Genomic DNA, 23,766 nt, shown 5'->3' with positions numbered 1-23,766 from the left:
ACGCTAACCTAATAGCATAGTTGCCTTGGTCATATTTGAATGTTATGGGAAAACAACAAAATATTTTGGAGCCAGCATAATGGTACATATCCCCCCCCTCCCCCCCAATCGATATTGTAACAAGCTAAAAATGATTTGAACGCTTTCAGGCTAACATTTAACATTTTTCAGCGGATGTTTTTGTAGCGCATTTTCTTATTGTGTTCTCCACGTGGTAGTTTTGCATTTATGTCTTGCCTCGATTCGACTTTCAGCGTCATCAAGTTTAGCGACAGGCAAAGCCAATGTCCTTCCACTAGATGGCAGAATATACACAATTCAAAATAAATACATTTACATAGAGGGACAAAAGCGCCACCAATTTTTTTTCTGGCAAGCATTTGACATTTTGAAAAAAAGTTCTGTTGTTGTTTTATTGTTTTCTGGCCATCCCAGGAGGATTCTGCACGGCTACTGTGGATTTAGAGTTCGGGGCCACAGCGCCGCCTGCTGCTCTGGCATGCGCATATCACTTTACAGATCTGGACCGATATGACTCAACGTTTGTTTTTGTGCAGCGAAGTCAAGCAAATTATGATTTTGAAAACATTTTGTGCATGTTTGGGCATTCTTGAGGGTAACTACAGCCCCACCTGTCGCTCCGGCATCCTTTTCACGACCCGGAATTGTCATTTTATCCGTTCCGGTTACATTTTTTTTGGGCACTGAAGTGTTCGCGTGTACATTTTAACGCTTTCCACAACTCACATCCTGCCTGGCGCAGCAAAAAAAAAAAAAAAAAACCAACAACAACGAGGCCCCCTTTCAGCTTCCTGTTCAGGTCCGGATGGGTGCGCTTGATTGACAGCGTCTCAAGCACCTGAGAATCTTTTCACGAGAAGGGGGGGCGGCGTCAACACCGAGAGAAAATCTGACGCATTACAAACTTTGAGTGCACCCCACACTCGAATCAAACATTGCGCGTCCACGTGGCCGTGCCGTTATTAAAAAATAATAACAAATGTGAGGATGACAGACGCGCAAACGCCGTAACGAACGAGCTCGCGGGGTAAGGTTTTTTTTTTTTTTTTTTTTTGGGGGGGGGGGGGGTCCACGCACCATTACGCATCTCTTTCATTTGCGCAGAGGCAGCGTCAACACACACACACACACACACACGCGCGGACACGGAATAAAACACGCACGCGACTTGCGCACGTTGCATTCGAACGTCACTTGTAAAAGTCTCGCGCAGCCCAACAAAAAAAAAAACCAACAACAAAAAAAAAAACCCCACAACACACACACGTAAAACGGAGGCGCGTCCACGAAAGCGGTGGAAACGTGCGGCGCACGCGCAAAGCTCGCCGTTGCGCAACGTCTCGCGACAAAAACGAGGCGACACTTTTAACGGCGAGAAAAGGGCAGGAAAAGCGTTGACGTACCTGCCGCGGCGAGGACGCTTCTCCGACTGGACTCGCTCGTGCGATTTTGCCTGCGTGTGTGTGCGTGTCTCTCCTCTCTCTCTTTTCCTGTGTGTGGATGCGGACACTTCCTCGTCTCTTGCGCCCCCTGCAGGCAGCCGCCGCCACGACGAGCCCAGAGCGGCACATCTGTCAAGGAGACAAGCACACGCAAGCAGTGTCGTCGTCGTTTGTGTGCGTAAAAACATCCAACAAGTCTCCATCCATCCATCCATCCATCCATCCATTCCCTTAGCCGCTTATCCCCACGAGGGTCGCGGAGAGTCCCGGAGCCTATCCCGGCTGTCGACAAGCAGGAGGCGGGCGCGGGTACGCCCCGAACCGCTTGCCGGCCAATCGCGGGGCACCTGGGGACGAAACGACCAATCGCGTGCGCGCAATCGCAACCTCGGGCCCCATTCAGGTTGCACGTTTTCGGGATGCGGGAGGAAAGCCCAGTGGCCACCCGCAGAAAAGCCGCGCGGGCACGGCGGAGAACATCCAAACTGGCACGGGCGGAGGCCGGGATCGAACCCGGGACCTCAGAACTGTGAGGCCAACGCTTTACGGCCGCCCCTTTTTCAAAATATTATTACACTATTTTACGATTCATAATTCATGACATCAAAACTTACCCAAATACGTTTTGATTTAATTGCATGATATCAGTTATCACCCGGTTGCGTTTTGTTAGCAATTCATAACCACTATGTATGTAATTATTTGACAACTAAAAACAGAATTTAAAAGAATCCAACTTTTAATATCTACAATAAAAGTTAAGTCCATATATATTCATCAAAGTCACACATCAATCATCTCATGTAATGACAGGAATTTTAATCTTAATTTGCCAATTTCAAGGAAAATGTTGAAACCACAAAGGAAGATGGAAATTTGACCCAAGGTTGACACGAATTGAGCACAATTCATGTTTATTCCTGTGCTTGCAATTGTATTGTAATAGTCGTCATACTGAGAGCATTGCTGACATTTTTCACATTTTGTACCCCAAACAAAAACAAAAACCCATCATTTCGGATTCCGATGATTGCAGCCTCTTTTGTGCGTGAATCCAGTCAAATCAAAACCTTCTTCTTCTTCTTCTTCTTCTTCAGGAGAATCCAGCAAACTGCGACCGGTCACGCCAGAGGAAAATCTTCGATCGTCAGGGGGCAGGTGGGGAGACATTTTTAATAATTCATCGTCATTGAACGCGCTCCGGCTTCCTTCTGGGATTCTCACGTAACCCGCAATGATTGAGTTTGTTCTCTTTGGTAAATTACTTTTTTAAAAAAATGTAATTCAAGTACAGAATACTGGAATAGAAGCATTCTGTGGAGGGGCAAGTGAGGCAATGCCCCACCACATCCAGAAGGTGGCGCTTTAAGGGAAAAAAAAAAAAAGGTCGTTTGTTGAGTTTTTATTTTTTATTTCTATTTTTTTTTTTTTTTTTACATCCTTCGTGGGGCAACAAGACCTTCTGCCCCAAATTTCTGATGATACAGTCGTTCATGCATGGGAGACATTTCTTGCGGATGGTGGTTTACAAAATCTAGCTAGCAACAAGTGAGAGCATAAATGTGTAGAATTATAGTCGTTTTTTATGCTTTTGTGCATGCGTCTTTTTTTTCTCACGTTGCTTCAAGCCGTAGACAAAATAGTAAACAAGCAGAGCCTATTTGTAAATTCTGCCTAGCGACGTGTGAGCTCACTAGTAAAAATCGGATCGTCAATGCACGCGTGAGCTAGCTAGTGAGCTAAAATTTTGCGCCGTCGCACTCTTCAATTTAATCACGACTACAATAATAAATCGAGACATGCGCGTGTCATTGAAGGCAAATGCGTGCTGTACAGTATTTGGAAATAAAAGAAAATTATCGAAATTCAACCCAGTGTCGGGGCAAGCGGGAATGTGCCCCACCAGATTCAGATAGTGAAGTTGGGATCAAGTCATAATCTCAGAAATATTTATTTTTCCATCTTTCACACGTCTCCCTATTCTGTCCTTCCCACGATGATCATACAGCGAGCTAGCTAAAATTTTGAGTCGATTTGCGACGTTTGATGTACATTTAATGGTTGTCGTTGATATTACACGTTTATTTGATCGCATCATTATGAGTGTAGTTAAATTATTTTGCACGTTTGTCCAGTTGAAGCGAACAAATGGGTTCCACCGGCGTCCCTTGGAGGTTTTACTACATTTGTGTACTTTCCTAAATGTTGATAGCCGGCGCAGAGGTTTAAAACTTTAAAAGGCTGAAGATCCGGTAACGATGATCGAAGCTAATCGAGGCTAACGCGCGTCCCCCCCCCCGGACGTGCTCGGCGCTCGTAAACGGCGGCAATGTTTTTCCCCCCGAACGGGAGGCGGCAGCCCGCAACAGTAATCCTTCTATCCGGGGCCGCATTTGAATTTTCAAAAGCTGCGCGGCGAGCGGCGACGCCCGACGCAGCTGCGAGGGAACAAGACGCCGGCTTTATCCGTTCCAGCGCGTGGAAAAAATAAAATAAAAAAAAAATCGGATCTGGACGCGTCCCCCCCCCCCGCCACGTGAAGCGCTACAACGCTTGCACATCAAACTCTTTACCTGCCGTTTCTGAAACTCGTCTGTTCTTAGCAACTCGATCGGACCGAAGACACAATTTGGACAAAAAAAAAAAAAAAAAAAAAAACCCACTAAACTTTGCTACCGGGTTGCTCCAAGAACTGAATTCCATCTGGGAAATTAACAGTCAAGACTCAGAACCTGTCCCGGTATCGGTTTCTCGAGTTCTAACATCCAACACCGCAGGACCCGAGTAGCTGCCTGCTTCCATCGTTTTGAAAGGTGCAATTACTCAAATTAATTTTCCTGACGTGAAACTTTAGAGGCAGCACTGTGGTCGACTGGTTAAAGTGTCTCCCTCGCAGTTGTGAGGAACGGGGTTCAAATCCCTCCACGTGCCTGTGTGGCTCTCTTCTCCCACAAAGAACTGTACGATTTGGCCGACCCCACGTTCAGCGTGTACCCCGCCTCCTGCCCGAAGATAGCCGGGATAGGATCTGGCACTCCCGTGACCCTTGTGAGGATAAGCGGGTCAGAAAATGAATGGCAGGATGACACAGAGAATTAAATGACGGCTTGATTTCATCTCACTCATCTCAGTTTACTGGTGAAGTGATATTTTGGCAACAAATCTTCAAATAATTTCGCAATACAGTGATGCCTCGGTTCTCGACCACAATCCGTTCCAGAAAACAGTTCGAGGAGTGATTTGTCCGAAAACCAAATCGATGTTTCCCATTACAATGAATGGGAAAAGAAATAATGCGTTCCCAGCCTGAAAATTTGGGCTTTTTAAAGCATTTGTTTTTAGCTTTTCCTGATAATAAACTGCATAGTAGAAATGCCCCAGTATAGTTTAAATACTTTTTATCATAAAATAATTGAATTTATTTTTTGCTTAAAATGTATGCTTTAGTATGCTAAGTGCAGAAGAACTTTCCTTCTTTGGAGCCATGATTGGGGGTTAATAGTGTAGTCCTCCATAAGAAGAAAAATCTGTGTACAATGGCTGCGTTATACACAATAACGAAAGTGCGCTGGTTGCACCGCGTGCGTAATGTCATTTCCGGGTATTTTTTCAGGGTGCGTTCGAACATAGACAATAATAAAATGGGTCGTGGGTGGGTCAGCTGGTCTGGCGGCGCAATAAGTTATTTCCGGGTTTTGTCGGGGGCGTCGGCGTACTGATTTTTGTTCGAAACCAGAAGCAAAAAAAAAAAAATCTAAATTTCCCTTCAAAAACCCATTTGTTCGAAAACGGGGACGTTCGAAAACCGAGGCGTTACTGTAGTAACTTTTCACTTCAGCTGCTGCAGGCTCGAACGTCTTCGGCCACGACCTCGGCTGCGTTGGGACCTCCAACTGAGCGTCAATCCAGATTATTCGTCCTCAATGAAAGCGGAACGCGAGAAAGAAACCTCAGAAGCGGCGGGGGGATGGTGAGCACAAAATTCCAGACCGGCGGAAGAATATGAAAAGTGGGACCAAGCCACAGGAACTTAGTTGTCACATCTTTACAAGTCGGGAATTCAAGCACGCTTGGGGGGGGAGAACTTGTCTTTATTCTCAGGACGCGACAAACGTCGGCGTACATTCCTCACCCGCCGACTCGACTCTTTTCCAGCGCAAACACCCCCCACCCCCGCCCCCAAAAAAAACCTCAAACCATCCCAAGTATGCCGCGCAGTCGCGTCTTGCGGGTTGACATCAGAACGCGGCCGCGCGCGGTTTCCGCTACGCGCTCGGAGTCAACAGAGTGTTTTCGCAGAACCCAAAGACGGCGGCGCTACCAAAACAAACAAAAAACAAAACGTCATCTTGTTTTCACCTGGACGGAAGGGGACTCGTCACCAGTCTCGAAGGCGCATTTCCTGACCGCCACTCAATCGGACTCGGAGGTCGACTCGTGCTTGCGCTTCTTCTTGCCTTTCTTCTTCTTTTTCTTCTTCTTGCCCTTCTTTTTCCTTCTCTTCTTGCCGCCGCTATCCGAGTCGGAGGACGAGGACGACGAGGACGAGGACGTGGTGTCCTGGAGAAGCTGCTGCAGCTGCTGGATCCTGGACAAGAGGCCGGGTCAAAGAATCAGCCCCAACACCGTCGGCCCTGAAAAGTTTTTGGCCCCCGGGACGCGTTGATTCACGAGCGCGAGACCTGTTCTGACCGCTAAGTGGAATGGGAACACGAACCGGAGATGGAATCTCCCGCGTTTTATTGGACGTCGTGCGACGGGAATGCCGGTGTCCACGTCGCCTCGCCACTGCACAAACAACAGCGAAATGTGTACCCAGAAAAAATGTAGAACGTGAGCTAATAAATCAAATCAAAAAAAGGAAGTACACAAACTGAAAAATGGCCACTACGTTGTCATAACTTTTTTTTTTTGCACGTTTGATCCAATAAAATAAAGATCTGCTTCAAGGCTCGGGTTTGCGGGCCGTCGCGGGTCTGTACTAACGCTGCGACGACGAGGCGCTCTCAAGCGATGAAGTGAGACGACGGAGGGAGGGGCCACCCGCCAGCATCGCCACTTCCCGTTTTAGCACTTGAAAAATTCACTTTTTTACGCAGTCTTCGAAGGAAAATCAGTGGCTGCTCGCCTTGCCGCACAAGCTGACCCCGGTCGTCACGGTAACTAAAGCTGTACACCAGTCACTCACATTTGAAAGATGTACGGGTGTGGTCAGTCATGCCCGCAGATATAAAGTTACGGGTGTTGTTCCACCAGTCATGCCCGCAGATACAAAGTTGCGAGTGTGTGTTCTGTTTGTAATTATGAGTCTACCCCTTTAAGAGCGGAGGGGGGCGGTGTCAGGTAAAACTAGGAAGTAGAAGTAGCAGCATTAGAGACCGTGTAATGCCATGTTGTTTTTTTTTTTTTTAAAAATAAATATTTCACTGCGCTAGATCGATTTTCATGTGCGCTGAGAGTGCGCAATTGCGCAGTGGCGCAGCTTAGAGGGAACATTGGTCAAGACGACACAAAATAAGCGACGTCTTTCAACATCTATTTTCTACTCGCGCGCGTGGTTTTTCGTGCTCGACCGTGCCACACAAATTCCAGCGACTGCAAACTCGGGATTGGCCCCGCAGTAGAGGGAGGCGCAAAGGACAAACACATTAACAAGAGAAAGAGAAATTTAAGTTAAAAAGAAAAATCTGTGTAAAATGTGTCACTTGTGCTTATTTCATGTGACCAAATAAGGTTTGTGTCGGTCATACATCGCCATATTCTAATATCTAGCGACATTGTTATTGTTGCACGACATTGATAAAGGACAAAAATAAAGTTCAAATCATTTATAAACCCTTCCGAAGCAAATATGGCAATATTTATTGTGCTCACTGGCACATTTAAGGCGTATGAATCATTTTACAGCTAATTAAGGCCTTCGTTTCGGAAAAACAGCAGAAAATCTGCTGACACTCCGTAATAATAATAATAATAATGACATCACATTGAGGGGGAATAATACCACGAGGCAACTGTAACTACAAAACAACATTTGACTGCCCTAAACTCAAAAGTCATAATTCCGAGTTGTGCATTTTTTAGGTCCAGACGATATTTCACCGTGTCTCTTATTTTTCCAAATACACACCACAAAAATCAAATTGTGGCTAATTCTCCTCCGAGGAAATTACAATGCAATTAAATCCATAGCAAAGGGTGGCTAATTATTATGATGATTTTTTTTTTTTTTTTAAAGTTAATTATTGGTTCAAATTGATACTTGGAAGAGGAGCTGGGACTCGGTTTGCTTTCCCTTCCGGAAAAGACGTCACGACATGCGCGTGCACACACGAGAGGCGTCAAAAGCTGACCTTTGCGTGACCTTTCCGTAATGTATGCAAACCCCGCAGCAGCGTGCGAGCGCTCTCGCCGTCGCCGCGCAAACGCTGGTTTACCTGCTTTCTTTCTCGTTCCTTTCGTTTTCCCGGATCAGGTCGTACATGGGGTCTTCGTGGGCCTGCGTGGGGGGAAAACGGGAAGCCGTCAAAATGGACGCCAGAGCGGGAAATGGCCTCTTACGATTGCATTTACCACCACCACCCCCCCCTTTTTTTTTTTTTTTTTTTTTTTATTCGCCCCCACTCAGCATTTTCCCCACTTGGAGGGGGGGGGGGGGGAAATGACACAGTTGCATTTATGGTAATGACTGCAGAGGGCGAGTCCTCCATTGTCCACTTATGTTGCATTAGCTACACCAGCCGACAGCCATTTTTCATTTTTTAAATACACGTTTGCACTCACCACGCGGAACTGTTCCAGTTTCTGGTTGCCTTTGATGAAAAACGGGCACTCCCGGTCTCCCGTGCGATGGCCGTAGCGTTTGCACCGCCAACCTGCCGCAAAAAAAAAAAAAAAAAAAATCCAACATGCAAATATGAGTGAATAATAATCGGCTAACCAATTTTTGGAGTCATCATATCTTTTTAACGCCTTTTCAATATCCATCCATCCATTCATCAATTTTCTTAGCCGCATATCCTCACAAGTGTCACGGAGCCTATCCCAGCTGTCAACGGGCAGGAGGCGGGGCACACCCTGAACAGGTCGCCGGCCAATCGCAGGGCACATGGAGACAAACAACCAATCACACTCACAATCACACCTACGGGCAATTTAGAGTGTTCAATTAATGTTGCGTGGTTTTTTATGGGGTGCCCACACAGGGAGGGGCCGGGATCGAACCCGGGAGCCTCAGAACTGCGAGGCCAACGCTTTACCAGCTGACCCACCGTGCCGCCCCTTTGAATAATATTACATAATACATATTGAGGAAAACTATTCTCCGCTTGCTTCAGCGCAACACCCGAGATACACACCTCGGTTGCTGTGGTAACGACGGCTACAAAAGGGGGTCGACGTTGACGCGGGAGGAGCTCGGAACAAATACAAATTTGGCCAAATAATAACAATTACTAATATTCCCCAGAAGCACGTCAAGGACACGTAGCCAAGTGATGTCGCCTTAAAAATATTTGAAAATAAATAAATAAATCGATATTATTCTGCTCGTTACAACATTGGAAAAAGGAGTTCGCAAAAAAAAAAAAAGAAGCACGGTTATGCTCATCTGTCACGTAAAAAAAAAAGATAATTTATTGAATTCATTAACTGCTGGCTCAGCTGGAAAAGCGTTGGGCTCACAGTTCCGAGGTCCTGGGTTCAATCCCGGACCTGTGTGGCTTTTCTCCGGGTGGGCACCTCCGGTTTCCTCCCACATCCCCAAAAACGTCCGACATTAATCGGACACTCTAAATTGCCCATAGGTGTGATTGCGAGTGGGGTCGGTTGCTTGTCTCGACGTGCCCTGCCGTTGGCCGGCGACCAGTTCAGGGTGTAACCCCGCCTCCTGCCCGTTGACAGCTGGGATAGGCTCCATCTTCTCCCCGCGACCCTTGTGAGGATCAGCGGCGAAGAAAATGGAAAATGTCAAGCGCAAACACATTTCGTCCGAGTCCGCCGCCGACGAGCGCGCGAGTTATGAGTCACGGCGGACATTTGTTTGCGCGCCGCCGCCGACAGTTGGGAGAACAATGAAGATCCCAGCTGCGCGTTTGCTTTCGCTCAAACGGCCAAACGTTGCAATATTAATATTGCGAGCGCCAAAGCAAACGTTACGCTCGCCGCTCGGCTGTGCTCACAATGAATCACTCGTATTCAAACTCATGTTACGAGGGAGTCCTAAAGTGTCTCTTTTTAACCCCCACACCCGTAACTTTATATCTGCGGGCATGACCGAGCACACCCGTTCTTTTAGTATTTTCACCGCTTTTTAAAAAATGTCATTTTCCAGCAGAACCCGGAAGCTTTAGTGCTACCGCTAGCAAGGCTCCACTTGTGTAACTCCGAGATTCTGACCCAACTATTTGAAAACAAAAGCCAATATTTCATAATTTGGCCTCAAATGTACGGTATTTTTGAGTTGCGGGTTGTGATCTCGGGACTTCAACTTACACTGCATCACCTTCACCTCCTTGCCCAACGGCATCCACAGGCCCTTCGTGGGCGCGTTGGCCAGAAAAGTCCGCGCGTCCTCGTTTCCCGGCTCGGCGGGGATGCAGTCCTCGGGTTTCTCCTCGTGCTCCTGTCAAAATTTTGCGGAGGTTGTGGAGTTGTTGGTGAGTCAGCGCATTTTTAAAAGTCACTTTTCTGGTCGTAGAATGTAACACGCGAGAGGGAATTTACCTTAATGTATCCAGGCGGGGGCTTTTCATAGCTACGAGAGAAGATGTGTCATTTGCGTCGTTACTTTTCAAATCCAGGTCCAACTTTATTAGCCGGGCAGAGCGAATCAATGATTTTATCAATTATTTGTCGTTTGTCGGGGGGGGGGGGATGATTTAGCGGGATGTGTAGTTCAAATCATATCTCTAAAAATCTGCAAAACGTACACTAACAGCGTGCGTGATGAGCTACTGTATTTTACAAGACCTCATTTGAAATTAACAGTGTCAGGTGTGTGCTAAATCTCATTTAGCATCAGTTTTTTTTTTAATCCATTGTAGTTGTACAGGTTATGAGTCAAAAATTAAGTAAAATAAATTCAGGAAGAAAAAAAAAACAAAACAGATAAGTGGAGTTTTTTTTTTTTTTTAACAAGTGATTTATTTTTAAGGCCATAATCGCCCAGCCGTAGTTATACTTGAATAAATCCAAGAAATGACGTTCGCACTCACAAAGTTTCGATGTGTTTGAGGTTTTGGACTTGCTGGTTGAGTCTCTTCATCTGACTTTTGAGCTTCTCGTCGTCCTCCTTGGACGTCGACTTGTGTCGCTTGTGCTCGCGCCGCTCGTCTTTCTCCCTCGACCTCTTCCTGCCCGACATTTTGTGGCAACGCTTGTTAAACACACAAGATTAATAATAATGGCGAATAAATGCGTTTCGAGCAACTTTAGGTGAAGTATGAAGGAGCTAACAACTGTTTGGCTAAGTCGACGCCAGCATCGCAGCGATGTTGTGCAGCACTTCCGGTGAGCCGAGCTGAGCTGCTCTCCTAAGTCCAGCGCCCTCAGACGGAGACGGGCGGGACTGCATCAAGGTCGAGTAAAATTGGGCCCAATCTCATTTTTTTTATTGGAAATATCAACGAAAACTACGCAAGTGTATTACTGCCATACCGAAAAAAAGGTCGCGTTTTACATAATTATGAGTAACCTTTCACATAACTATGTAAAACGCGACCTTTTTTTTTTGGTGTGGCAGTAATACGCTTCCCTACAAAACAATAAATACACTACCTAAAAACAAGTACAGATTATATTTTAACTATTTATTAATTAGGAGACAAAAAATTATGCAACACAATTTCAGTTTTTGAAGATGTTTTATTTTATTACAACTTGACAAGAAATGAAAATGAGGTATTGAAGCATGATGCAATGTTAAGCTCAAAAGGAGGCAATAGTACAAAAAAATGGATTACACTCCATCCATAGCAATATGAGAAGAGTATCCGTAAATTAAAAATGAAAAAAAAAAAAAAAACAAAGTGTAATTACTTTGTAAATATATTTTTTTACCTGGAAAAAAAATTGTAAACTAATTTGAATCATTCTGGGACCGAAAATCATACTACAGCATAAATCAAAATATAAAGACATAAAAAAAATAACCATTACATGATCAAAACATTTTGACCATTAATTCCAAATATTTTAGTTTTTTTTTTTAGCCGCTTATCCTCACCAGGGTCGCACCCTCAACTGTTTGCCAGCCAATCGCATGGCACACGTGAAAGAAAAACAACCATTCGCACTCACGTCCGCACCAACGGACAATTTTTGTGCCCGGAGAAAAGCCACACAGGCGCGGGAAGAACATGCAGGGCCGGGATCTGAACCCCGGTAGACGCTTAAACCACTCTTAATATTTCATATAAAATACAAATAAAATGCATATACATATGCAGTCGGCACATACAGCCGACACGATTATCAAAATCCTTTTTTTTTCTTTGCTTCACTGGAAAAAAAAGAAAATGAATTTTGTAAAGCAACAACAAATCAAAATTGTTTCATATTGTTTGTAAAAGTCATACAAAACTTCAAATATTGATAAATTATTATATCCTCGCCACGGCGTTGATCAGTAACAATCGATCCCTCAAATATTCCCCACGCGGCAGCTCACGGAAGGGATTTGGGCAAAAGGGTCGCTTGAGGTCGCTGAGGTTCGAGGCGGTGCCGTTACAACCTCCCAGCCTGAGGGGGGCGCTGCAGCACCTTAAGAACCGAAAGCAGCTCCCTCCTTTCTTAAGTGTAAACAGCTTTTGTTCGCAAAAAGAAGAAGAAGAAGAAAAATGGGAGTCAGAGCGAGGAGAGGAAATCCTTCAAGGTTCCTTTCTTGCGATCCGGCTTGTCCTCGCGCGACAGGAGCTTGCTGAGGCGCTGGACCACCCAGTTCCTGCCCTTGGAGGGGGTCTTGGCGGAGGAGGGGGTGGAGGAGGACGAGGAGGACGAGACCGGCGTTCCGGCGGACGCGGACGACCTGGCGGACGGAGGGAGAGGACTTCACGTCGCCTGTCGTCTGGTGGCGGTCGGGCCGGCTTACCTGGGGGTGCGGCGAGGGATCTTGTCCTTGGCGGGGGTCCCGGACCCGCCCGACCTGTTGGCCGACGGAGGCGTCTTGTGCTTGGCGCCGCCGCCCGGCGCGTGGAAGGCGGACAGCAGCTCCCGGTTCGTCCCTTTGTGTCTCGACGTCTTGCTGCACGTGTGGCACGTGGCCATCTGCGCATTGGAGAAAATATTAAGACGCCGTTGTAGAAAGGAAAAAAAAATTAAATTCAAAAAAAAAAAAAAAAAAAAAATGTAATGCCCTGGACAGCCGTTTCACTGGACATGTTTATCATAACGGGATGCAGAAAAAAAAAAAAAAACGTCTCAAGGAGCCAAATGCGAAACTGAACGACCTCAAACATCTTAATAGCAGCAAATCATGCATATTATTGTTAAAAAAAAACAGATAATAAATGGATAATGGCGCATCTATATCTGTAGATATGAAATGTATTTGTGCAGCGCGTTTCATACACGAGGTAACTCAATGTGCTTTACGTGATTAAAGGCACTTGAAAACAAAGAGATAAAACATCTAAAACAGGATAAAAAGAAATATGACAAAAAAATTTTTTTCAAAAAGACAATTAAAACTGCAAACAGTGCAAGTAATATGATCAAAAAGTGAATATATTCTAAAAAGCATGGGGAAATGTGTCATGCAAATAGCAATTCAGATAAAAAAAAAAACAAAAAATACCATCGCCAATAATCAATACAAAATTCCCAAGAGGTGATAATTACTACTGCAAAAATGAGGTATGGATTTTTTTTTTTTTAATATTTTGTCCTAGATTGAGGAAATGTATCGCATTGAGTGCATCAATTTGGAAATAGTCACAAATGTATGCGATAATAGTTGCCGAAAAGATTCCATTTCTCTTTGCTGCTTATCCTCACAAGGGGTCGCGGGGAGCCTATCCCAGCTGTCAACGGGCAGGAGGTGGGCGGGGCTCAGCCAATCGCAGGGCACATGGAGACAAACAACCAATCACAATCACACCTCGGGGCAATTTAGAGTGTCCAATTTACGCGGGAGGAGACCGGAGCGCCCGGAGAAAAGCCACGCAGGCACGGGGGGAACGTGCAAACTCCACACAGGCGGGGGCCGGGCTTGAACCCGGGACCCCAGAACTGGGTTTACCAGCTGATCCGCCGCGCCGCCCCCTTAAAAGATTCCTATTCCTTCAACTATTTCATTTGAAAATAGATGACACGACGCCATTTTCAAAACATTCTGCCGCTCTCCGTGCCTGCTTGCTGCCGTCACTCCGCACGCAAGACGCCCCGACGGCTGCGCGAAGGTGCGAGCAAAACGAACGCAGCCCTTCTCACGGAAGACAAAAGCAGCAGTAAACAAACGTCGGACGCCTTTCGCGTTCCTGGTGAGTCACGTCGGACCCGGCGATAAACGAGGCCCGCTTTAACGAGCCTCGCGTGACGCAGGACCAGCCTCCGAGCCGCTGAGAAATGTTCCGCGGCGGCGCCCGGGAAGTGATTAATTTAGCGGCTGAGCGTCTCTCGTAGCGTTCCGGCGCCGTGATGAAAGCGCAGTTGCGGCCCGGGGGGGTCGGAAAGCGCTTGAACCGAAGCCAACGACGGGATGACGACGGGCCCGTCGCCGTGCGGATGCAAAAATCTCAGACGTGTGAGTGTCAACTTTTTTCTGGGTGAACTTGACGAACGTCGTATAAAAACTGTAAAAACAACCCGAAACATTAGCAATCCGTTAATCCGGCGAGTGGCCTACAGCCTCCAGATCTGGATCTCATTATTTTACCGCCGCCTGCAAGGAATTAACTCCCAGCGGCAGATCGAGCGAAGATCGTTTCGGAGACAATCGCAACATCCGTAATGAGCCGATCCCCATTGCTGTGGGCCGTGGGGGGAGGGGGCTGCTGAGCTGCCGCAGTGCAAAAACTTTCATCTGTTCTTCATGTTCCGTAAAATTGAAACAATAAGCGACTTCCGGAGAGGGAGGTGGCAACTGCAGGACGACGGCTGACGAGGTGCAAAAACTCACCGACACGAAGGTAGCCATCGGGTGACGGTGTCGGCTTGCTCCGCGGTCGTGTTTACAACCCAGTCCAGCGCACGTCCAGGCTTTATAGCCACCCGGACGGCCGGCCCGCCCATCTGTCCGCGAGGGGGGGGGGCGCCAGTCCAGGAACGACCGACCGGGATTTATTGCCGGCGTTCCCAGCATGAGCGCTCCTTCCTGCACTCATCCGGTGACGTGTCAACACGACTCCGATCGGTACAAGACGTCCTCGCCGAGCACACGGATCGATAAAAACCGGAAAACGGATTTGCACTTCCGAGCAGGATCAGACGCGAGAAAAAAAAAAAAAAAAAAAAAGGCAACTTGACCCAGAACCACAAAACGTCAAAACAAGGACGGGGTCATGTGGGGGGGGGGGGGGGGGGGGGGGGGGTCGGGGGGGCACTTTGGGGGACTCGGCGAGGGACCCAACTCGAGTCTTCTTGTGCTCGAAAGGAAATGTTACTCGCGAATATCAGATGGCGATTAACCGCGACGTAGAAACAAAATATGTACACAAGTCAATCCACAAAAAAAAAAAGAATGGCAAAAATCAGATCAATCCATTTGTGATCAGAGCTGCAACCGACCTGCGACCAGTCCAGGGCGTGCTGTACATGCTTGGATGGATAAATATATCGTTTACTAGTTGGAATATACGTCACAAATAGGAAAATACATATCTTTATACTTATATGATGTACGCAAATAATATAAATATGAAAATCCATCCATTTTCTTTGCCGCTTATCCTCACGGGGAGTGCTGGAGCCGAGCCCAGCTGTCAACAGGCAGGAGGCGGGGTTACACCCTGCACTGGTCGCCAGCCAATCGCAGGGCACATGGAGACAAACGGCCGCACTCACAATCACACCTATGGGCAATTTTGAGTGTCCGATTAATGTTGCATGTTTTTGGGATGTGGGGAGGGGAAACCGGAGTGCCCACCCGGAGAACACGGACATGCGGGGACGGGATCGAACCCGGGTCCTCAGAACTGTGAGGCCGCCAGGGATTCAGTTTTGGTGCAGATCAGAATTAGACCTAAAACAAAATCTCAACTTTTCCGATAACTTCACAGCAATAAAAGAAAAAATGATTTTCCCGATCTCCCGTCAAACTCAACCTTGCCGAAGCTCAGCTGGGCTCTGATTGCAATCCCTTCATGAGAAAAAATTAAAAATGAAATAAAAAAAACTGCGCCTCCAAACGGCGCAGCAGCTGTTGCAACAGATAACGCTGGAAGAGTTTTGAATAAAGTGACAGCGCCAATCTGGCTGCGGATTAGCCGTCGTGCAGGCGCTCGTATTTCGCCACAAATGCGTTGAAGCAACTTTGAATTGATCGAGCGCGTAACGCCGACAGGACATACGCGCGTCGATTAGCGTCCATTTTGTGGCGACCCCTCGTCTTTACACTGGACAACAGTGCGGAAAACGGCTGTGCCGCGTCTCGATTTTCACATCTTTTGCCTCTCATGACCATGAAGCAATCCAACCTTTGTGTGTAGACACTGACGCATTTTATCCCAAAAAATGATCACACGTTTCCTCGACATTTTTGTGTTTGTACGTCCGTGTCAGCACATGAATGTTGAAAGGTTGCGCCAGGACAAAATCATCCAGTTCCCGTAAATGCGGGTGTTCGTGGCTCCATGGCGAATGTCGGAAGACAGACCGTGTGACAAGCTCAAATTCAAAATGCCATCAATTTGGCACAAATAAGACGAATGCCGGTCAGCAAAATGGAGGCCTCGCGTGGGCGCCGTTCAAGCTAGCAAGATAAAACTCTACGGTCCTCCTTCAACAAATCAGAACGAGGTTTTCCCAACAGTATTCAAATCTGACAGGGTTGCTAAGACGCTTCCCTGTTGTGTGCCAAATTGACAAAACATTTACTTTTCAAGGGCGGCACGGTGGCTCAGCTGGAAAGCGTTGGCCTCGCAGTTCTGAGGTCGATCCCGGACTCGCCTGTGTGGAGTTTGCATGTTCTCCCCGTGCCTGCGTGGCTTTTCTCCGGGTGGGCACTCCGCTTTCCTCCCACATCCCAAAAACACGCAAGATGAATTTGACACTCGAAATTGCCAAGTCGGTGTGATTGTGAGCGCGGCTATCGGTCTCTATGTGCCCTGCGATTGGCCGGCAACCAGTTCAGGGTGTACCCCGCCTCCTGCCCGTTGAAAGCCAGGAAAGCCTCCAGCACTCCCTGTGACCCTCGTGAGGATAAGCGGCAAAGAAAATGGACGGATGGATTTTAAAATCTATTCCTTCAACGCGCCGTTCAACTTGTGTTTGTTTTGCGTACTTTGACGTCGAGGAGCAACGAAGAAAAGTCTCCAAAGAACGTGGAAGCGATACCAGACGGCAGGTCGTAGGACTCGGAGCAACAAACCAGGACGAAGACCGTTCTAGCGGCTCTTTTATGAAAGGACAAACTTTCGCACTATGTTTCTGCCAAACTGGTGCATCAGAAGAGCTGAACCTGATCAAGCCGAGCCCTGTTAATCATCTGATCTTTGAAAACGCTGACCGGAGTCGCGGTTCCGCCGGCACGTGCGGCTCTCTCGGGAATATAATTCCATTAGCGCGGCTCGTGTTGTCGGGATCAGTTACGGTCGGACGTGTGCCGTAAATCCCCCGCGGCGCCGGTGCCAGCGGGTAATCTTCCGTCGCGAATCGTCCCAAGTTCTCCGGCTGACATTTATTAGTGGTGTCTGAGGGGAAGCTCCGGCTCGGTCCAGAGAGTGACGAGGTTTACTTCTGGTCACTGGATTTCGCCCTCCGACCAACTGTGACAAAAACCGGCTGGCAACAACTTGACCGGAATACTTTGCAGACACAAATACACGTGAGGACAGATGAGACTCTTCGTTAGTACCCGCTGAAATAACTTTTCAAAAAACACGACAGCGGACCAGCACCTCTGCTGTTGTTCCACATTCCAGTCGGGCACCTCACGCCTCGGTCCCGAAAAGCCGCAGGCGCTCTCGTAAAGCGGATCAGGCGGCGAGTCGAAAGGCCGGAGCGCTGCGGTCGGTTGTTACGGAATGCGAGCGAAATGACAAAACAGCGTGTGGTGGAACGGCGGCGGCATAAATTGCTGCTCGAGGTTGACCTCACCTCGCTGCGGAAACGACCCTTTCCAGGAAGCGGTTTTCACCCACTTAAGATCCCCCCGCAACACCCGCACTGCCCGGGCAGAAAAATAAAAGTTTTCTTCTCCATTTATGGTCTCTGCCCCCCGCCGGCTTTCTCCCATTTGGCTAACGAGCTATTATGAGATAATCTGACCGGCGACAACGCCGAGGAAGGAGGAATTGCGTCACGGGCACGGCGCGATCCGCACCCCGAGTGGCCCCCGAACCCCCACGCGGGAGACATTTACACCTTGCGGCCTGCATTCCGCCACACCGGTCTGGAAAGATCAGTCAAAAATTCTCTCAAACAGGAGGTAACCTTGGCAAATCTGCTTTGAAAACTAACCCTAACCCTAACCCTAACCCTAAACCCTAACCCTAAACCCTAACCCTAAACCCTAACCCTAAACCCTAACCCTAAAGCCTAACACTAAAGCCTAGCCCTAAAGCCTAGCCCTAACCTAACCCTTGATCAAGCATTGGCTGACACAACCGTCCTTGGAACAAAAACTCAACACAGACTCAACAACAACAGCACGATCAATCCGACAGTTACAGTAATCGTCCTTCATTTGTGGTAAAGGAGACGGGAACTGCTGATCAGTATCATTTCGATCTGATCCCCGCTATATGTGCGATTCCCACCCTTACGCTACCTGGAACACTCCAGACCCTCAACGCGATCAGACCACCTAATACTTCACGCAGCAAAATGTCACGTGTGCGTCTCGCTCGGGCAGTTTTCAAGATGACGCCCGCTGAGCTACCCAAGACGGCACTTTTAAGAGGAGACGAGTGGAGGCTAATCAGTTTCTGGCTCAGTTTTGCTATGGAGGCGTCCCGCATTCCGGCTCTTATCGCTTTTGGAGATCCGGCGCAGTCGGACGAGGCCCGAGTCGTTGGCCTCGAAACGGGCGCGACGTGACTGGTCCAAGGAGGCTAAAAATAGCCCAACCGAGAGGAGAAGGTATGAGTTCACAAGGGAGTCACGTGACGAACACACTCGCCGTACCTGTTGACGGATAACAGAGTCGTGGGCTCGAGGCTTAAAGTGAGAGTTTGAGCGCACCAGTAAAGAATGAAGGACTGCTCATTATGGTGGGGATCTGAAACAATCAGGAAGCAATAACGACGTCTGTAAGAGACAGTTTGACAGAGCAAAGAGACCAGAAAACCCAACCCAATCCACAAAACCCGCAGGCACGGAAATCCAGTGAACCGGGAGGTAAGGGGCAAAGGACTAGGCTCACCAGGACCGAATCGGACCTCCAGAAGCGGCGCAGCAGGCGTATCTGCGCCAGCCCGAGCGCTTTGCCCGCGGCTCGCCGCCGCAGGAGCCGTCGCAGCCTGGCGGACGGCCGGCGTTTGGCGCCCAGGCGCACCCGGTGGTTGTCGGGCCGCAGCCACTGGAAGCAGTGCGGGCACGCCGACGTTTGGTCCGACGCGGACCATTCCGGATCGTTTGCGTCTGAAAAATGAGAGCGTTCAAAAGTGTAGCAACTGGCAGGCGACGATCCCGTGATGTAATGTTAGCCATTAGCAGTAAACGGCGTAGCGGACGAGGCACCCGGCGCCCACTGCTGGCTGGCGCTACGGATCGTGCCCGGCACGGGTCGACCAACAATGACGAGGCCACGTTCGCAAGCGCAATCTTCAACGCGGCCGCGGGGCACCAGACCGTAAAAAACAACCTTGACGTCAACGGGACAGAAACTCCTCATGCGGGAAGCGTCGACTTACCGAGGCCGGCAAAATGTTGCTCACTGCGGGGGAGAAAAAAGACGTAAATTAGACAAGCAGAATATTAAAACGCTTGAATAATTTCAGAATGATGACGTAGGTCGCAAAGGCGATCGACGCACAAAAGCAATTCTCCAAGCATGAACTCAATTTCTGCCGTTTTTTGTTTCCTCCCGGCTCGGCACCACCGTGCCAATTTAATTCCACGCCGCTTTTGTGCCAGTCTGGTTTGAGGCGGAGATTATGCTTGGACTATTTTTTTTTTTTACTCGAGTTATTTGCGTAATGTTTGCAGTCCTAGTTGGTTGGCTGGGATAGCACTTTTTTGTTTTATTTTTAATAAACATCATCTAACTGCACGCTTAATGAGGCAATTTTTGGATCAGTTTGATTTAACTTTCAAGCGGTTGAAAAAAAAAAAAAAAATCACGCTTGCTAGCTCAAAAGCCTTCTGTCACCAGATTTAGTGGCGACACTTGGATACAAGCGTCTAAAATGAGTGGAAGCCACGTTGGAAGTCCGCCAAACAATACGTGGCAACCCCCCAAAATATCTCACTCGCCTTGCAGAGCGCCAGCAATGATATATTTGCGCTTTCATTTAAGTCAGCCACCGCTAAGTCGGCCTAAATTTAGCGGCGGCCTTGAATCAATGAAGGGATTTTTTTTTTTATCTCAAGTTGGGTCGCACGTGCGATCGGGAGCTGTGGCTCCGTTGTTTGGGGTCGCGTTTAATCCGGCGGCGGTGCCGCCGCCCTCTACCAGCGGGCGTTTGTTGACGTTCTCCAGCCTGAAGGTGAAACATAACACAGGAAATACCAGGATAGGAAGATTGGCAACTCGTTTTCCATCGCTCATCCTTCGGGCCTGTGATCCCCTTCCAATTTAACCGACGGGGGCTGGGAGTTTATTTACAGTTCATGCTTGAAAATAAAACGAAAAAACAGTGAATGAAAAGTTAAGCTAGGGCTTTAGCGGATTTCAATGACGTTGGAACAAAAGCAATTGGCATCACCGACGAACTACCGTAATTCCCGCCCTACAGAGCGCACCCGGTTATAAGCCGCACCCACATTTGGTACATACGTAAGCCGCAAGTGCCCACGTTGAAACATGAGATATTTACAAAGAAAGACGGTTTAACGCTAGGTCCGCCGCGCTAATGCTGGCGCCGCATGCGCAAACAGAGCCGGTTTAAAAAACAAAAAAAACATACCGGTAAAAATCACTGAAACACGGCAGTAACACGCTAGCGCAGTGGTAACAGGGCCAGACCGGTAAAACTCACTTCCTCGGCACCACCGATCGCACTCTTAACTTTTCCGCTCAAGTGCCCCCTTGTGGCCGTTAGGAAAAAAAAATGCAGAAATAAGCCACAGGGTTGAAAGCGTGTGAAAAAAGCCGCGGTTTATAGGCCGGAAATTACGGTACTTTTATCTGTTAGGTTTTGTGTTCTATGGAGTCATCAAAGTGAGAATGGTGAAATTTTCCGCCCGCATGCTAGCGCAAGAACTCATATTTGAAATTAGAAAGATGATCCAAAATGGCTGACTTCCTGTGTATGTTTTCTGGCACGGTTCCTGAGAGTCCACCCGGCCATGATAAACTGGGAAATTACACGAATACATATCCGTGAAAGGACTGCGGCATCCAGGCCCGCATTTCCCAGAACCGGGGTTTGCGAACGAGCGCTTTCTTATTTACATATTTGTCACGCAGCTCCTTTTATGTGCATGTGGAGTGGCGAGAGATTCTATCGTCAAGAGCGCTGAAAGACGGCGCTGTTGGCGGAAGGTCGCGTCCAACTTTTCCGGGATGGGAAGAATCACTGCACGGTTCCCACCAGCATACTTTTTTTTTTTTTGGGGGGGGGGGGGGGGTGGCAGTTTTATAACAACATAAAAATATGTGCGGCCGAGACTTGCCACACTCATTGGACAGCCCAAATGTCAATCATTCTTGCAGCAAAAGTGGAACACAAAATTAATCGTTTTCTCTTCCGTTTTTCCCATCGAATATTAAATTTGATTTAATTTTCTGCACGTATTAGTTATAGAACGCATTTTTTTTAATAATTAGCTTTGCGGTGACGTCAAAACGAAGGCTGTTATACGAGACTTGGCCACTCGGGGGCAGTATAAACATGCATGGAAAAACACGAGCTTGACGAGCTTGTTTAAACTTTTAAATCACTTCTGGTGAGTTTCCACCATCCCAACCGAACACCGACGATCTTGAGGGTGATTTGAACGTAATAAAAGGTTGTCGTTTTCTTACAGGAAGAACCGGGATTCCTCCGGACAGCTTTCTTGAAACAGCAGTGACGCGTTTAAACGAAACGCGTCCGACAAATCCTTGAAGTCCGAGGTCATTTTCCCCACACGAACACCCCTTTGGTGTGTTTCCGTATTACTCGCCTTCATAACTAAGCACAATTAAACCAAACGAGTGAGATGTGTAGCTAATAATTTACGTACAGCGGCACAGACTCAACTAAGCTAATGCTGAACGGAGAAGTCCGTTTGTCGCATCGTGGTGACGTCAAAAACGCGCAGTGAACACTGGGAAACCGAGTCCGAACCATACCCGAATTTCTTTTAGTATTGAAAAATCAGTAAATTATTGCTGGTTCAGTGAAAATAAAAAAAATCACACTGTTTTGTATGAATTAACAAGTACCAAAATACCAAATACGTACCAAAAATCTCGCGGCGGACTCCCGGTGACGCTGCGGGGAGGAAAAAATGTGTCATCAGCTATGTTGAGGAAGCACTTTGGAGGAGGAGGAGGACGAGGAGGAGGAGGAGGAGGAAGGTGAACCTTGCCGATGTGCGAGCCACAACACCAGCAAGTCCACCGCAAACGCTCCGCTGGGGGGGATCTGGACGAAAAACCGTTGCGAATCCACAAGAACTTTTTTTTTTTTTTTTTTTTTTGGGGGGGGGAGAGAACGGAATTTGGTCTGCAGTTATCATAACACGCCACTGACTGGCTTCACAAGGACTCGAACCGGTTCCAGATCATCTGCTGACAAAAGGTGTGTTGTTAAGATTCCTTCCGTCACATTGTTGTTACTCATGATGTTGTCGCGAGATGTAAAACCAACCACAATATTAGGGACAGACATACCTCTGTCACAAATTGAAATATTTCCACACACACAGTCAGAGTTGTTCATTTTTTTTCTATCGATATGTTTTACTATTATGCGTGTATCTTGCAGTGGTGCACGCCGAGAATTTTTCCCGATATTTTGACCCTCTCGTGCAGAGGTCATCGAAATGATTATTTTTCAGAGGCACAGCTGTGCCTAATATTGTGGCAGGGTTAGTGAATATTGTGTGTGTGTGTGTGTGTGTTTTTTTTTTTTTATTAAATCACCCGAGCAGCGCAAAGTGATGATGATGATGGTGGTGGTGGTGATGATGATGATGTTGTGAGTCAAGCGCTCTCTTCACTTGATTGCAGAGGAAATCTCACAGTTATGAATTGCGCTTTTGTGTGGAGTCCACTGATAAACAGATTACCCCCCCCCCCCCCCGAGGAGGATGAGGGATGAGGATTTCCCCCCCCCCCCCCACTTATACTGTGAAATCTTGCGTGGAATTAGGAAACTGCTATTCACCGGATGAAGGCGCTTTGGATGATGTCACTCAAGAGGCGACGTGAGCATCAGCACCAAAAAGGCCCAACGGCGACATTTTCCCTTGAGATGTGACCCCCAAAATTCAGCCCCCCCCCCCCCCCCCAATGAAGCCATTTTGATATCTTGACGGCCTGTGAAATTTGTGCGCATTTCTATCTGGAGTCCAATCAGGAAAAAAAAAAAAAAAGACACTGGGATTGGATCACTTCGGTTTGGCCGTTTCCTTTTTTATTTTTGATTTTTATTTTTTTTCCCCGGAGGCAGCGACGGAATCGGATCCGACGTCGTCCCGGTCGTCACGCCTCTGCGCGCTCGATGACGCGGTGACGGCAAGGCCGCAGATCCGTTTTAAACTGCTTCCGGAAGCGCTCCGGTTGAATTTCGGAGACTCTTTTGATTCTCGCGTCCCTCGTTCGCGGTGCCGTCGGTGAGAGAAGAAGACGCTTGAAGAGAAGTTCATTCAAAAAAAAAAACGACCCGAAAGTTCTTCAAGTTCTTCAAATCCAAATTTCTTCTTGAGAATTTTTTTTGGTTGGTCCACTCATCATGGACAAGCCTACCAATTTTCATGTTGCTGAGTGAAATCCATCCATTTTCTTTGCCGCTTATCCTCACGAGGGTCACGGGGAGTCAGCGGCTGTCCCGGC

The 23,766-nt window shown here is 47.7% G+C and overlaps 3 protein-coding genes across 5 annotated transcripts in view; all 3 read right to left on the bottom strand.

Moving 5' to 3' along the window:
- Nucleotides 1–1,565, bottom strand: part of elmo1 (engulfment and cell motility 1 (ced-12 homolog, C. elegans)) — a 35,050-nt gene extending 33,485 nt beyond the window's left edge. Inside the window, exon 1 of one of the 2 annotated variants that reach the window (XM_061822131.1) lies at nt 1,425–1,565. The gene's annotated coding sequence lies outside the window, so the exon portion shown is untranslated. The remainder of the gene's footprint in view (nt 1–1,424) is intronic. The other variant, XM_061822148.1, reaches the window with a different exon arrangement.
- On the bottom strand, nt 1,456–11,023 carry rp9 (RP9 pre-mRNA splicing factor). Of its 2 annotated transcripts, XR_009795333.1 has the most exons (7): nt 10,679–11,023; nt 10,188–10,218; nt 9,957–10,086; nt 8,247–8,338; nt 7,901–7,962; nt 5,823–6,051; nt 1,456–1,592 (listed from the first exon to the last, which is right to left on the bottom strand). XR_009795333.1 is itself a non-coding variant. In XM_061822295.1 (6 exons), exons 1-6 carry the CDS (start codon nt 10,825–10,827, stop codon nt 5,877–5,879), a joined length of 639 nt encoding a protein of 212 aa, XP_061678279.1. In that variant the 5' UTR covers nt 10,828–11,023; the 3' UTR covers nt 2,623–5,876. The 2 variants fall into 2 exon arrangements, 1 of the variants encoding a protein (XP_061678279.1); XM_061822295.1 differs by lacking the exon at nt 1,456–1,592 and having other exon boundaries at nt 2,623–6,051.
- A 632-nt stretch (nt 11,024–11,655) lies between these two features.
- On the bottom strand, nt 11,656–22,027 carry c1h18orf21 (chromosome 1 C18orf21 homolog). The gene is made up of 5 exons (XM_061822092.1): nt 21,751–22,027; nt 19,475–19,497; nt 18,985–19,202; nt 12,553–12,728; nt 11,656–12,489 (listed from the first exon to the last, which is right to left on the bottom strand). The coding sequence occupies exons 1-5, from the start codon at nt 21,894–21,896 to the stop codon at nt 12,309–12,311; spliced, it is 744 nt and encodes a 247-aa protein (XP_061678076.1). The 5' UTR covers nt 21,897–22,027; the 3' UTR covers nt 11,656–12,308.
- Between the last annotated feature and the right edge of the window lie 1,739 nt (nt 22,028–23,766).

The sequence above is a fragment of the Syngnathoides biaculeatus genome, chromosome 1, assembly GCF_019802595.1.
Source record: "Syngnathoides biaculeatus isolate LvHL_M chromosome 1, ASM1980259v1, whole genome shotgun sequence".
In the NCBI taxonomy this organism is placed as follows: Eukaryota; Metazoa; Chordata; class Actinopteri; order Syngnathiformes; family Syngnathidae; genus Syngnathoides; species Syngnathoides biaculeatus.
This window is presented reverse-complemented; position numbering and strand designations above follow the sequence as displayed.

What these genes read in the sequence shown, in the direction of transcription:
- rp9 (XM_061822295.1), bottom strand. Translation starts at nt 10,827, where the DNA reads ATGTCGGGCAGGAAGAGGTCGAGGGAGAAAGACGAGCGGCGCGAGCAC. An exon ending in CTCAAACACATCGAAACTTT is followed by an intron (nt 10,219 to 10,678) that starts GTGAGTGCGAAC and finishes CTTCTCTCGTAG; the next exon opens with CTATGAAAAGCCCCCGCCTG. An exon ending in GGAGGTGAAGGTGATGCAGT is followed by an intron (nt 8,339 to 9,956) that starts GTAAGTTGAAGT and finishes TTTTTGCGGCAG; the next exon opens with GTTGGCGGTGCAAACGCTAC.
- c1h18orf21 (XM_061822092.1), bottom strand. Translation starts at nt 21,896, where the DNA reads ATGAAGGCGAGTAATACGGAAACACACCAAAGGGGTGTTCGTGTGGGG. An exon ending in GCAACATTTTGCCGGCCTCG is followed by an intron (nt 19,203 to 19,474) that starts GTAAGTCGACGC and finishes CTCATTTTTCAG; the next exon opens with ACGCAAACGATCCGGAATGG. An exon ending in ATCCCTCGCCGCACCCCCAG is followed by an intron (nt 12,490 to 12,552) that starts GTAAGCCGGCCC and finishes TCCGTCCGCCAG; the next exon opens with GTCGTCCGCGTCCGCCGGAA.